This window comes from Martes martes (genome assembly GCF_963455335.1).
Source record: "Martes martes genome assembly, chromosome: 7".
Classification (NCBI taxonomy): domain Eukaryota; kingdom Metazoa; phylum Chordata; class Mammalia; order Carnivora; family Mustelidae; genus Martes; species Martes martes.
In genome coordinates this window covers 70,450,177-70,465,738 of record NC_137894.1, presented here as the reverse complement: position 1 = coordinate 70,465,738, position 15,562 = coordinate 70,450,177, and the positions used below count along the sequence as shown (strand labels likewise).

The 15,562-nt window shown below is 40.9% G+C and overlaps 1 protein-coding gene across 1 annotated transcript in view; it reads left to right on the top strand.

Moving 5' to 3' along the window:
• Positions 1-12,644, top strand: part of ONECUT1 (one cut homeobox 1) — a 42,516-nt gene extending 29,872 nt beyond the window's left edge. Inside the window, exon 2 of the mRNA XM_080808212.1 lies at positions 5,928-12,644. Coding sequence (XP_080664338.1) covers positions 5,928-6,220 — 293 coding nt within the window. The 3' untranslated portion in view covers positions 6,221-12,644. The remainder of the gene's footprint in view (positions 1-5,927) is intronic.
• Positions 12,645-15,562: the final 2,918 nt, after the last annotated feature.

Below are 15,562 nucleotides of genomic sequence, written 5' to 3'. Positions count from 1 at the left end.
ACTGTTCATGCAATACCTTTCAATATCCTGCAGAATTCATATTTCTGGAAATACAGTTGGCTCAGTCTTGCCAGCTATGTACAAAGCACGGGTCCCAGGCATGCCTAAAATGAAAGCCTTTGTCTTTTACCCATCTCCTCATGTGCTTCCTTTTAAAAATAAAAAATAATTCTTTACAATCTTTATTCTTTTGGTACACAAAGTCCTAGCTGCCTTTTACCATCTCCCATGCCTATTTCTACCTCTTGCTTAGCACTCACTGTGGGTGACCTTGCCCACAGAGAAGAAGATCAAAGTCTTGTGTCCGAGACCACCCACTACACTCTGCCACTGCATATTGCAAATGTATCTCTAGCCTACCTTCATAAAGGTGACTCATGACAGGTCGTCATCCTTTTCAGCCCTACCTTTCACAAACAATAAAAATCCTCTTTCCTATATTCTCATTGTATGATAAATATTCCTCTATTTGTAATGGTAACTGTACACCTAAACAGAATGTATAACTTTAACATAAAACACAGGCAGTGTTGTTCCATGAGCAGTGGTACCTCATGTGATGCCTCACTCCACTGCCCTACTCCTGCTTTCCACCTTGCACACTACGTGGGCTCTCGTGACCTCCGGTGGATGGTCTCCTACCTTCTGATGGGTAATCTCAATCTTGAAATGTATCCCATGGAAATTCCAAAGCATTGCTCTCGTTCATATTCTCTTGACAGTTCTAACCACTGTCATTCTGTGTAAGCTGTGGGTTGTTCCTCCTAACTTCTTTGTTACGGTCACCCAGTGACCTTCAACAAGCTCTAATCTACTCTTCATCCTACTGATACCTCTGCATTCTTCCTCAAGCAACTCCAACGTCTGCACAGAGCTGCCTCCAGATAGACCACAGGTACTGAGTCACACCCACCTCTCTATAGTCACCACCAGGTAGTGAGCTCCTCTTCTAGCCAGGCACTATGCTAGAATGCCCTGGAGATACGAAATGAGTCAGCCAAGCTCCCTGCTGCTGGAGAATCTCAATTCCCAGGCTCTGACGTCCTGACATGTGTAAGAACATCTGTTGAGATCTCAGGGCAAAAACTTTCAAATTGCATTTCCCCAATATTAGTATTGCATGAGACATTAATAGAAAGCTCCTACTAAACCCACTTCTAGGGCTAAATAATATTTGGGAAACATAATTATATGTGCTAACATATATTGTGAATTTTGAAGAAGAAGCTATATATATAGTAGGTTTTGCCAAAGGTACTTGACCTGCAAACCATCTTTTCCAGGAACCCATTGGAGACAGTATCATTCCTCTGACACCATTTGGGAAATGCTGGTTTGGAAGTAGCTATAGCCCACTCAGTCCTGCCAAATGCCAAGGACCAGACTGAAGTGATTCCAATATACAGCCTGGTTAGGTGGAAAACGGATATCTCTGGGTGATTTCCCTTAGCTCTGTCTTTTGAATAATAAATAAGTTCAGTCTGCACCTGATGCTCAATTACTTACATTTCCATAAGTATATTGTGTAATTTACCATCTAGAGCTCTAATGACTTCCCAGTCTATAGTCCTAGCCCAGACCTCCCTCCCCCCTAACCCAAGAGCTCCAGGGCCCATATATCGTGCTGTCTGCTGGACAACCACCTATTGGAGATCTTTAACAGAATGTCCAACAAGCACTTCAAATGCAATTTGTCCCACGTAGAAGTGATTACTGCCCTCATAAAATTCTCTTCTCCATCTGCATTCCCTGATGGCCTCATTACCACCTTCCAATCAGAAACCTGGGACTTGTTCAGAATTCTACCCTCTGAGCCAAGTTGTCATTAAGTCCTCCTGGTTCTATCTTCTAAGGAGCTCTTGAATTTGGTCCCCATATTCCACCCCCCACTGTCATTGTCTAATTTGGGGTCCTCACTATGCTGGTTTTCTTAGGTCAGATTTTCTGGGAAACAGACTCTGGGTTTCTGAGACTTGAATGTAGCCAGAGTATCTGAGAGAGCTATGGAGAATAGTCCCTTTTGGGGGAGTAGAGGATGAAAGACCAGGCTGAAGAAGTTGAACTTTGATAGTGGCCAGAATAAGCTCAACCAATTCTGTGGGGTGCTATAGAACTGGGTGATCCCTCAGAATTTTCCCAACATGATGCAAAGCGTTGGGGAGGGATGCATTCCCCTACTCCCCTCACCCCCCACTGGATATAGGCAGCCTCCCACCCCACCCCCAGGGCAATTCCCAGAATGGCCCTCAGCTGAGGGCCACCAGCCACCAACTCTTGCAGCAGGTGGAGGAATGAGTGCTTTACTCCTGAGGGAATTGGGATGGTAACGGCATCCTTGTCCCTAATCTTACTGCTTTTCATTTTATCCCCAACAACACCACCAGAGGGTTTTTTCTAGACCCAAATTTAATCACACTCTACCCTTTCTCAAAATCTTTCAGTAATGCTCCTTATCAACAAAATAATTCAGTTGTGATCTTTTTCTACTAACATTTATCAATCCTTCATGAGCACTGCTCCCCATGCTGGGCATGAGTTTGTCCCATGTCTCTCATTAGCAAACTCCTACTCATCCTTTCAGACCCCGTGTAAGCACCCCCTCCTCTATGATGCCTTCTTTATTTTTTTTTAAGATTTTATTTATTTATTTGACAGAGATTACAAGTAGGCAGAGAGGCAGGCAGAGAGAGAGAGAGAGGGGGAAGCAGGCTCACCGCCGAGCAGAGAGCCCGATGCGGGGCTCGATCCCAGGACCCTGGGATCATGACCCGAGCTGAAGGCTGAGGCTTTAACCCACTGAGCCACCCAGGCGCCCCTATGATGCCTTCTTTAATATCCTCAAGCAGGAGTAATAATCCTGTATATTCTTTATATAGATACAGTCATTTACTTCTGTGATCGTTAGACTGACTTCCTTTAGAGCAAAGCCTGTGTCATATTCACTTGTGAAGATGAAGGAATGAATCCATCAGCCATGTACATCAGTATTGTATAAAGCTGGTCTACATGGGCTAATTCAAACTAACTAGAGGTGCCTTCCATCTAATCAGCTGTTCTTTCAGAGACTTAATCTTGTTGCCCACTGAGGGCTCTCAGTCCCCAGGGGCAGGGATTTTGTTTGGAGAAATTCAGCTGGTTCCATACAGGTAGCTCAATTTTGAGCATTTAATACAATACTTCCCACTATGTTGATGCTGTCTCTCATGTTGAAAAGGAAGATAGCCAGTGACCTACAGGATTTGTTATAAAAGGTACCATATGGCATGACTGGCCTCAAGATCTCTCTTTTACAACTGAGCTTTCCCTGGGAACCTGGGTGGCTCAGTGGGTTAAAGCCTCTGCTTTCGGCTCAGGTCATGATCCCAGGGTCCTGGGATCGAGTCCCACATCGGGCTCTCTGCTCGGCAGGGAGCCTGCTTCCTCCTCTCCCTCTGCCTGCCTCTCTGCCTACTTGTGATCTCTGTCTGTCAAATAAATAAATTAAAAAAAAAATCTTAAAAAAAAAAAAAAAACTGAGCTTTCCCTTTGTGTCCATTCTGAAATTCTTGCCCTCATAGTTCCCTGTGATTGGAATTGGACCAGTGGTACTTTGGTTGGGGTAAATGCATGCTAGGGCCTAGGCAAAGTAATTCATCTATAGAAGAGAATTTCTGTGTCTATTTTTATTTTTCTCCTTTCAAAATTTTTATATTTTTAATGTACATCATATAGTAGTAGAGTAGCACATATATTTAATTTATAAATAAATAATGTTAGGGAGTGTACACTAAAAACATTTTTTTACTAAGTCACACATGGTTAAAAAAAAATTGGAGACCCCTAGATTGGACTCCAAAGACTGGAGTCTTCTTCAGCCTTCTTTCATTGGCTTTTCAGCTGATCTGACTGCTGAGCTAAGGCCCTAGGGAAACTCTAAAATCCAGGAACAATTAAGAATGAAAGATAGGGGCCCACAGGAGAGCACGGCTAGGTGAGGAGAGCACAGAGACTGCATCTACGCAGAGCCAATGAACCACCATCTAGTAAGACATTGAGAACCTGGAATACAAAGAGGCTAGAGGTAGAGCGGAGGATATCCCTCCTACCTGACCCCCATTACATAAGGGACCAGACTCTAGCCCAGTCCTGAACTTGGGGCTTGGAGACCAGAGCATCCAGGGTCAACCTCAAACTCTGGACCCACCCCCACCCCTAACCTGGGACCTATCAATCTCCCATGCTCAGCCCCGAAGCTAGGATCTGGGACCAAGGCATTCTCTTGAACCCTGGACTAAGGCTTTTCCACATCCCACCCCAGCTTTGAATGCAGGTCAGGGCATTGTCAAATCTTGAACCCAGGATGCAAGTATTCCCAGCCCCCATCAGGACAGAGGATTCAAGCATCTTGACCCTGCTGAACCTTTGGTTCCAGGTGACCCCTGCATTCACCATTCCCACTTGCCCCTCTCCAGCTCTGTTTAGGGATTCTGCCCCTCCTCTCTAAAGTTCCACATTGATGAGGACCAAGGGGTAGGGTGGGGCAAGGTGGGGGTAGTCCTGATCCAGAATAGAACATCTGTATCAGTGTTACTGCTACAATAAAGGCTGTTGTATCACTCAGGCCAAGAAAGGAAGGGAAGGAAGGAAGGGAAAGAAGGAAGGAAGGGGGAGGCGGGGAAGGGTGAAAGAGAGGAAGAAGGGAAGGGAGGGAGGGGGAAAGAAAGAGGGGGAGAGGAAAGAAGGAAGAAAGAGTGGGAGGAAGAGAGAGGGAGGGTGGAAGATAGATGGAAGGAAGAGGAACAGTCTCTACCTCAACCAGGAAGATGCCCCATCTGCCTCTCACTGTGACTGGAGCTCACGTCAGAGTATAGCTGCCAGAAATGAAGATAGTACTGGCTGCTCCACAGTGCCTATGTAGGATGATGAAAGGCAGCAATCCGATTGGAGTCAGGACACAGGAGCTTTGTCTTAAGTTGCATTAGCATAACCAGAGCATCATTTTTACATAGATTATATGGTTATTTCGGGATGGCCATAGAGACTGATTGATGGGGGAATTGGGAGTGGTCTCTGGTTTCCAAGCCCCAAGTGTACACTCCCTAACATTGGAGACTGTTTGATGGGTATGACAGCATGCTATCTACAGTTTCCTTACATACGGAGTTGCCTGCGAAACAAAAAAGATCAGAAGGAGAACAAATGCAATTTCTTTTTATATTGTTTTCAGACTCTTAGGCTCTTAGTATTCTACCAGGAGCAGACTATAAACCCTTCAAAGGGTACAGCCACTTCTGGCTAATAAGATTTTGCATGTGTAAAGCATTTCAGTTAACATAAATTTTGCATGCACTATTTCATACATCCTTACCACAACCCAGCAAGGAAGGGTTTTTTTTTTAATTTTTTTTTTAATTTTTATTTATTTTTTATTTTTTGTCAGAGACAGAGAGAGCATAAGCAGGGGGAGCGGCAGGCAGAGGGAGAAGCAGGCTTCCTGCTGAACAAGGAGCCTGATGCTAGGACCATGACTTGAGCTGAAAGCAGAAACTTAACCAACTGAGCCACCCAGGTGGCCCGTTATTCTTATAACCATTTTGCAGAAGGTGATATAAAAATTCAAGCAGCAAGATTGTTTTGCCAGAGCACTATCTTCTGCAGACGAAGTATCTGAGGCCAAGGTGGAGTTCATTGGTTTACCACTCACGACAGACAAAGAGCAGATGCTTACAAAGCCAGAACCCACACCCAAGACTCACAGAACCCCATCTCCTCCAAATTCTCCATCCTTATATCACACTTGCCTCTCATCCCGCCATGGTACTAGTATTAGAGCTCAGCAACCACAAAGTGGTCCATGAGGAATGGCAAACAAATGTTACTGGCTCTGCCTTTCTACTCTTGAATCTCCTGGGCAATTTGTTCTAACATCCACTGTGATTTTTTTGCAGCATGCAAAAGGAAAGAACAAGAACATGGGAAGGATAGAGGCAACACACCCAAAAAGCCCAGGTTGGTCTTCACAGATGTCCAGCGTCGAACTCTCCATGCAATATTCAAGGAAAATAAGCGCCCATCCAAAGAATTGCAAATCACTATTTCCCAGCAGCTGGGGTTGGAGCTGAGCACCGTCAGCAATTTCTTCATGAATGCGAGGAGGAGGAGTCTGGACAAGTGGCAGGACGAGGGCAGCTCCAATTCAGGCAACTCATCTTCTTCATCAAGCACTTGTACCAAAGCATGAAGGAATAACCACAAACTAAACCTCGGTGGAAAAGCTTTAAATAAAAAAAATTTTTAAAAGACCAGGACCTCAAGATAGCAGGTTTATACTTAGAAATATTTGAAGAAAAAAAAAAGTGTTATTTATAGTCCAAAGAAACCAAAGACTTAGCTCACCTGCATTCTGACTTTGTTCGGAGACACACACTTCAGCGGGGCAACGACTTGGCAAGAAAAACCATGAGCAGGAAAGCACCACTGGATCTCACACCTTCAATCCATGATCATTCTCGCTGTACTTGGCTGTTTCGTGGTTTGGAGCATAGTGATTTTGAGCCATTGAGTGGACCTCTCTTAAGACCAGACTTTCTCATCTGTTCCACCATGCCTCGAAGGTGTATGGTGTCTCAGTACTATGTGTGGGTACGTGAGTGCATACACACACACACACATACACACATGCACACACCACCAGTGGTTAGGGACTTAGGCAGGGCTGGTCTTCAGGAAGGGTTGTGCTATAGGGGTGCAACCAACATAGTGTGGGGTTGTCTGAGTTCATTGGATAGGAGTGTGATTTCGCTCGTCTAGCCTAGCGTTTGAACCTGCCAGGCCCGCAACCTAAATGCAGATTCAAACCCAGCAAAGAAAATTTGAATGACACCTAAACCAGTGCATTCTCTTTGTTTGTTAAGGAATGTTCAGATATTTTTTAAGAAATGAAACAAGAGTCCATCCATTAAAAAAAAAAATCACCTAGGTACCAAAGAACACACTTAATATTATAGTGCAGGTATTTTATTGCAATGATTTTAATAACCAAAGCTATTTTTACACAAGATACTATGTAAAGTTATACGTATGAACTGATCTAGCTGTAATACACATGCCACATAGGATCATGACTATTATTTATGACTCTTGACGCATTTGAAATATTAGTTTTCAGAACTGGCAAGAAAGAATGTAGCTTCAGGGAAGCAATTAATATCATAAGAGAGAGGTCAGTGTAGTGGACAGGTACAGCCAGATGGCACACTCCCTTGCGGGATCCGTAAATGACACTTAAGTAGACACGTAGACATGATGCCATAATCTGTTTATAGCTGAGAAAACCTGGGGATTCTTCCATACCCCATTTGTAAATTAAAAAACTAAGTTTAGCAGAGCAAGTAATTAAATTAGAAAATTTGTTCTAAGTAACGCCTTTTTAGTAAAAGACCACTGAATAAAGGATTCATACTTAGGTTAATTTGACTTAAAGTTGCTTTATGCATTTGACACCAAATACCTTTTTAAAATACTCTGCAAACACACAAAGTGAGCAGACCAACATTATTATTAAAATGAACTATCCAGTATTTGTAGCCAAATTGATTTCATTGCCAATCACAGATATTGTGTGACTTGGACATCACTAGAAATAGCAGATCCAACTGAGAAATGGTGGAACAGCGTAGAAAACACCAGAGTTCTAGTGGAAGATTTTAGGTTGTCTAGGCACAAAGCTATTTATTTCACTAAGCATAGCCTCCAAAGTGTACTACATTCTTTCTTGCTACTGCATTAAGCTGGAAATTTTATGACATGGAGTTCACTCTCTAACGGAGACAGATAGAACCCTAGACCTGAGCTTCTAAATACAAAATTTTCAATTTCTATTTTTCCGAATCACTTAACCACAGCTGGAGAAATCAAGGGGGAAGAAAAAAACTGACACAGTTGTAGTAGTAGTACCCAAGTGAATCACTTGCTTCCCAGAAAAATTCTCTCTGAATGCCAATGAATTGTAACTTTTCATAGCAGAGGATCCCTTTGTACTATTAGGTAAAGAATTGTGGTTAATTACCACACCTAATTAGAAATATAAAATGAAATGTAATCTCCACAACAAGTTGTTGATTGAGAGTCATTAAAATGTTAAAGAAAAAAAATTTGAACCATCTTGACACAAAAACCTAACTCCCTAAAGTCAAATCTGAGCATCTTGTCTAGGTCTAGAAGAGACAGACACCTGGAGAGATGAAGCTATCCCTACAAGCCACCTGGCTGTCCTTCATATCTGCTATAGAATGAGAAAAGCAAGCCAACACATGCTTCTCCTTTAATGAAATAGCGCATTTGCCTTGACACATTTTGTCTTAGTATTTGTTTTAATCTCACACCAAATTCCAGCTTAAAATTTTCCCTTCCAAACATGGCACAATTACACTTCAACTATTGGAAGAGACCATTTCAATGGCCTCCCCTAGAGATTTGCTTAACATATAATCTTGTCAATGACATAAACCAAAAGGAGAAAAATGATTAACTTTTTGTCTCTCTCCGGAATGGAAGGGGCCAGGAGTACAGCTATATACTTATAATTTAGGAGGGGGGAAAGCCTTATTTATTTAAAACAAGAGAATTTTAAATGCAGGGAAACTCAAGCTGTGTCTACACACAATCTTACCAAATTCAGCACCCCAGGAAAAACAAAAGTTGAATTAGAACACCATGTTTTTTTGTTTTGTCTTTGCTATATTACCCCTTCAGATTAATCTAATTGCATTTTACATTTTTGACCAATTATTTTGGTACTGTGTAGACACAGCCTCAAAGAATATTGCTACATTTCTAATATTCCCATCATAATGGTTTTTTGAAAAATAATCCAGTGATCCTGTTTGCTAACACCAAAGATAATTTTCATACCAGCATTGAATTTGCACCCATTACGCAATTTCAGGGCCTAGAGATATATTTTCTCATAAACAGATGCACAAATCAGAGCCTGAAAAGCAATTTTTTTACTAGACTCACAAACTTTGCTTTTCAAAATCATAATAGACAAACTCAGCTTCTCATGAGCAATACACTCGTTACATCATACATGACTGATTATTGATTCTAACTTGGCATGTAGCATTAATTTACAGCTCAGGTTTCTTAACCTACCACATTCAGTGGAGCAGATCACATGCCATTTGCTCACCCATTATTTCTCAGTCCTTTCGCAAAATTCACCCAAAAATGTACCTCACACTTTCATTTGTATGTTTGTTTATTCCAGTGCTACACTCACATGTTTTGGGGGTTTTTTGGTAGAGGAAGTTAGACTATGTTTGACCATCAATCATTCAGGTCCTTCTCATGACCAGAAGCTTCCCTGAAAGGGGGCAAAGAGAGAGAGTGGGAGATGTGACGTCTGGACACTCCAAAAGCCCAGATTTCAGTAAGTATTCAGGTAAATGAGTTCTGGATGTCAGGAACTAACGGAAGCAGCTGGCATAGACCCCCAAACACACAGAGAATGTGGAGAAATTCAGACGTTCCAACTGAACATGTCACTCACTCTGCCCCCCCAAAAAGCGTAATTACTTTTCCAGGACAAACAAGTGAAAGTACTACGCTACTTTTGGACTCATGCCACTCCCATTGCTACCCCAGGTGAATGATCCGTCTTTGCAGGTTAAATGCAAACTTTGCTATACCAAAGAGTCCTAGGACATTTTCACATGAACTCTAAACGCATTTTCCCTAAGAAAGGTCCTCCCTTCTTTGTACATAAAGGATGAAAACTATGCATTTAGCAAACAAAGAGAAAGCACTTCTCCCTTTCCTATCTAGTTGTTTAGGGTGCATTCAAACACCAGAGGCCATTTTGAGATGCGATTGGCCTTCTGGATTATTCTTGTGGTGTGGTTAGCTTTACAGTACATTTGGTAACTATTTCCTAAATAGTAAGGACAAAGAAGCAGAAGGTAAGAAATAGCTACTTCCACGTGTTAAAAAAAGGAAAAAAAAAAGGAAAAAAAGGAAAAAAAAAAAGAAAAAAAGTGTAAAAATCTACTATTTATAGTGTGAACCAAAGACGCTACCTCACTCGATTTCCATTGGTGATTTTAATCACATTGATGATACCAAAGAATACCAAAGATATGTTCATGCACGGCCTTGGTCTGCAGAGGGAACTCCACCTTTTTCCCCTCCCCACCTCCCCTCCCTTCCTCACTCTTCACTCAGTGTGTAAACTTGTCTTCATTCTTAATAATAATGATACGAAATGATAACAACAACATTAGGAAATACTACTCTTACTACTGCTAGTTCTACTTGTAAATCTCTAGGCAAACATGTTGCAAACTTTGTAAACTCCTAGGACGAGTGCCTTGCTTGAACCAAAGTGTTAAACCGCTGTTGACCTCTCACCTTATACTCTTTGAATACCTCAGCCTCTTAGAAAGGCCACTAATGAAAAAAAAAAAAGGAATAATTATTCACCGTGGTGCTTTTTCCGTGCAACCATGCAATGAAACTTTCTTTGATACCAAAGGATGACTCCCCCCCCCAATTTCTTGCTGATAAACCAAAGCTCCTCCTCCTCGTTCCCTCTTGAGGTTCCCCAACTTCACCGAGTCCCTTCACCAGGCAGGCCGTGCATCACTTTTACCAATTCCTCCAAATACCTCATAGTAATAAAGTTTTAGGGTTATGTTGTATAGAGAGTCTATGTGATAAGGCAGAACTTACTAGTTTGATAATTGTTAAGGTTACTTTTAAAAAAAACTTTATAATTCTTATTTATTTTGTAGTTTGTATGTTTGGGATGTCCCCCGCCCCCCCCCCTTCGGTTTGGGGTTTATTTTCTTGGCAGAACTGCTCTGTTGCTCAAGGAAGACTTAATTTCCGGAAATGTTCCCCCAGGTGGGTTAAGGGTTGTGTAAAAATGCAAGAATGGAATAAGAAATGATTCTCATTTTGATGGTTACTTATGAAGTTTTTGTGTTTCGTAGTAAATTTGTTTCCACAGGGTAAAAAAAAAAAATATATATATATATATATATATAATCTCCTTTTTGTGAAACTGGTTCCTATTTTTCTCTATAATGTGCTGTGATTTTTTTAATTTAATTACATTTTATATGAGCTTATTTAATCACTGCTTTAATTTATGACTGTGTAGTTTTTATGGTGTATATAGTAGAATTGAAATGGCCAAAGCTTTACGTTACAATCTTTTTGTTTTTGATGCTAAGATAAGCAGGAGGCAAGAGCTTCTCTTAACTGCAGGGTGTATCTTTAGCTTTTTCTTAGCACGCACTTCAGTGTGTGTTGTGAACACTGCCAGGATCCCCCCTCAAAAAACTTGTACATGCCAAAATGAGTGTTTCAAGGTAGTCCTTTTTGTCACTTAGAAAGGAGAAAGGCATTTATTTGTGTTCTTTTAATTTATTAATTTTTTTAAGAAAAGATTATTTTGCAGGTTAGACCTGAAATTCCAAAGAATTTAAGAGTTGTTTCATGTTTTAAAGCACCGGCATTTGTGAGATACTTTGCTACTTTTTTTTTTTTTTAAATCATTCACACGGGTATGAGAAGTAAAGGGTGTGAAAAAATCTCAAAGAGGCAAGCTAACTTGAATTTGGAAATCCTCTTAAGTTTCACCAGGTTTCTGAACTGCTTCAAGGCAAGGGGCAGTTCCTCCTGCAGAGCCGAGGAAAGTATAATGGCTTCATGCGCTAACAGAAAGTCAAGGCTGAGAGGCAGCTGGCCCATCTCCCAACTGGCTGGCGGACCCATAGAAGAAGCAACATTTGATTGCTTGGCCGCAGTTATCAAGGAAAATGCTTCACAGTTACACGTTCCTCTCCACATCTGTTTCTTGTAATCTGCTACCTACAATTTCCCCCAACACCGCACCCCCCCCACCCCCGCCAACCAAAAGGGCAAGAGTCCCAAGTGAATGTCCCTTAGCCCTGTTAGAGTTGGTCTCTTATCACTCTTCGTCTTCCCACTACTTCTCTTGTCCACACCAGAGATGCGCCCTACCCTAGGCTCCCAGAATCGAGGCTGTTCAGATACTCGGTCCTGCTTTAGGTCAGCACACAGACATAATTCTCAGCCAACTAGGGGCATCCTCAGAAATGCCGGTGCCCACTGCTTTGTTTTACATTGCTGAAATAAGTAGCTTCAACTTCATGGCATAAATCCACAGATGTAAATACTTTTCCTCTCAATACAAGGATTTTATCTTATTTTCTTTTGCAGGGGTCTTAGGGGTGGGGAAAGAAAGGGAGGGCTTAGACTTCGGGTCAAATGTTCCATTTTCTTAGAAACATTTTTATACTTGTTATGTATGTTAGTAGGGCAATAAATCTGCTCTGAGCTGCAGGATGATTGGCAAGCATTGACTAGTTATTGTTTTTAATACAAATGCTGAGCAGCGAGTTACGGAAAGCCCAGGAAAATGGTTGAGGAAGTAGACTTTTACCATCAGCAATGAAATGCTGAACAGAGTTGGATTCACAAGGTCATATTTTCTGTTTCTGTGTTAGTTTTGGTTTTTATTTTTGTGGTATGTTCTGCATTTATTACATAATCATTGTGGGCTCATTTTAGATTTGCCATCTGAACCAAGTGACAAGTATTTTTTAACAAAATAAACTTTAAAACATTGTCTTCCACTTGCTTGGGTAGTTGTCTTCATATCTCCCTGTGTTTCTTGTCCCTTCAGAAGGTAGCTCATCTGTCACTCACTTAGACCTGTCCCTTTCCCCCACTTCTATTTTTAGTACACCTTTGACCTTAGCTGTCCTTTGAGTGTGACTCAGTTTCCCTGTTCAAGTTAGCTTGATGGTTTATTATGTAAGGAGGGTGCCTAAGACAATCATCAGGTAAAAAAAAAAAAAATTAAAAATTAAATTTTAAAAAGATCAGTAGAGTAGAAAATCTTCCAAGAGCAGAGGGAGTTCTTCCTTAGCAATGAAAAAAAAAAAAAAAAAGGTAAATACATAATTAAATAATTAATTTAAAACCCAACCATGAGGGGCTTAGAAGATTTTTGATAAAAGACAAATGTTGCTGTCATTTTCTTTGTCAGTTAGAAAGCAGTGGTAGTTTCTACGTTGCATCTACATTTCAGACTAAACGATTATTGTACCCAGTTATGGTTGTTCGCTAATATTTTGTCTCTCTTTCTCTCTCCTTCTCTCTGTCCAATGCTTCTTCTGTATTTTTGTGTGTAGCAACAAAAAGTGTAATGCATTAGGCATTATTCTGGTTTATGAGTATCTCCTGTACTGCATTAAGGTTTCTTTCATTTTTTTTTTAAGCTTCGCTACTGTTCTCACTTTATGCCGTGCAATATCATCTGCTGTGTTTGCTAAGCAAAAAAGAAAAAAAGAAAAAAAAGCAAGTGATGACGCCATCATGCTTTTCAGTGTTAAAATGTTTCAGCATTTATGTAGTCACCAAAATGTAGTAAAATAAAATGTTGGATTTTCCAGCACTTTAAATTTAGACAATTCTTGCCTTCTTTTGTTTTTATTCTCCGCAATTATCAGCAAGTAGCTCATGGATTTTCTTTGGAGGAAGGATGAAGCTGAGAGGGGGACATGTTTGAGAACTCAAGCCAGTGTCCTGGTTTAAAGGATTCATCACAAGAGAAAAAAAATGATGTTCCCTGGTGGAACAGGAAGCTGTTTGTTTGTTTGTTTGTTTTGAGATTTTATTTCTAAGTAATCTCTACACCCAACGTGGAACCCAAACTTATAACGCCGAGATCAAGAGTCCCATGCCCCACTGACTAAGCCGGCCAGGTGCCGCAGGAGGCTGTTTTTAAATGGAAGTGGGACATTCTATTTGTAGATGTTAGCCATTTATATTAACCTGATTGACTTTCAGAAGAAATAAAAATTGTTATTAGAGAGAATGGCCTTTAAAAGTCTTCACCAGTAAAATACCGTGTGTGTGTGTGTGTGTGTGTGTGTGTGTGTGTCACTCAGGAACTAGGGGAAGACTGAGAAATTAGGATCTTCTTTCCTTTAATAGAGTGTAGTGATTGATCAGGACTGGTTCAGGGAAAAGGAAGCTAGTTCTGGAATTCCTGCTGTGCTGATTACTAGATTTGTGACCTTGGGCACATTCTTTAACGATTTAACTTTCCTAAATTTCAGTTTCCTCATCTGTAAAATGGAGATAAGTATCTATATTACAGGGTTGCTGTGAGGATAAGAAATTAGAAGTAAATAAAGCTTAGTATAGTGTCTGGCATATGTCAAATCCTTGATATATCTAAGTTATTTTTATTATTGCTAAATATCTTAAAATGCAGATGTTTTTCTAGTTAAAAGAAACTGAATTTCTAAGTTAGGTTTTCCGTTTTTTCAGTATAAGAGTAGGACTGTTTTCTTGGCATATTCTAGCAATTACTTTATGTTCTCTAAAGTTAGGGGCTATGCAACAAAGATGTAGAATAAAATGTGAATTGGGCTTTGCCAAGTGGTCCAGTGGGTTGACCCTGAAGAGATACCCAGTTTAATGCCTAAGTACCAGGACACCAGAAAGAAAAGAAAAACAACTACTGTTTAGAGTGCACCTGTCTAGAAGAAATTTTTGAATGGCAAGTGGGCTTTGACCCTGGCAAAGAAGAAGAGACTCCCAAACAGTATCTCCTGAAAGTTCAACTATTAAGAGTCTTTGGCAGAGTGGAGCTAGTTTGGGTAGATTTGGAAAGCTCCACAGGGAGGACCTAGAGGGACTAAGAGCACCTGCAGAAGATCTTGTAAATGAAGCCCAGGGGAAGGGAAACCAGAAGGAAATTGGAAGCCTTCCAGATGGGGTCAGTGTTTTTCTTCTATTTCATTAAAATGATGAAAACAGCGTACATACTGAGTGCAGGTGGCAAATAAATATCTATAAAATATAATCGGTTTCAATTATTTCCAAAGTTTTTTGTATTTCCACCCTACTAGGCAGGGTCCTTACTTTCAGGGACTCCATTCATGGAAACATGATGCATTCAGTATGTTCATGAACATGAAGGAGGTGATGGGAGAGGATTCATCTTAGTCTCCTTTCGGGTATTTAAAACTTTACTCCCACCACCAACCCCCTAATATATTACCACTAGAAGTCTCCACACCAAGGTCGTTGATTTCCCCATGCTTGAAATTTAGTTAAGCTGCCATGGTCAGGACCACACAGTGTTTATTACATCAGCCAATTCCTTAGAAAACATTAAGCAGGAGTTTTGTTTTGTTTTTTTTTAAGATTATATTTATTTATTTATTTGTCAGGGAGAGAGAGAGGGAGAACACAAGCAGGCACAGCAGCAGGCAGAGGCAGAGAGAGAAGCAGGCTCCCTGCCGAGCAAGTAGCCCGACGCGGGACTCGTTCCCAGGACCCTGGGATCATGACCTGAGCTGAAGGCAGCAGCTCAACCAACTGAGCCACCCAGGTGTCCCAAGTAGGAGTATTTTTGTCTTTAGCTTCTTCTTTAAGATCTTTCATTTTGCAGGGGAGACGGTTAGATCTCAAAAGCCAGATCTCCAAAACAACAAGGATTTCAATCATAGGATATGGCATCTTTTTTTAACCAGCA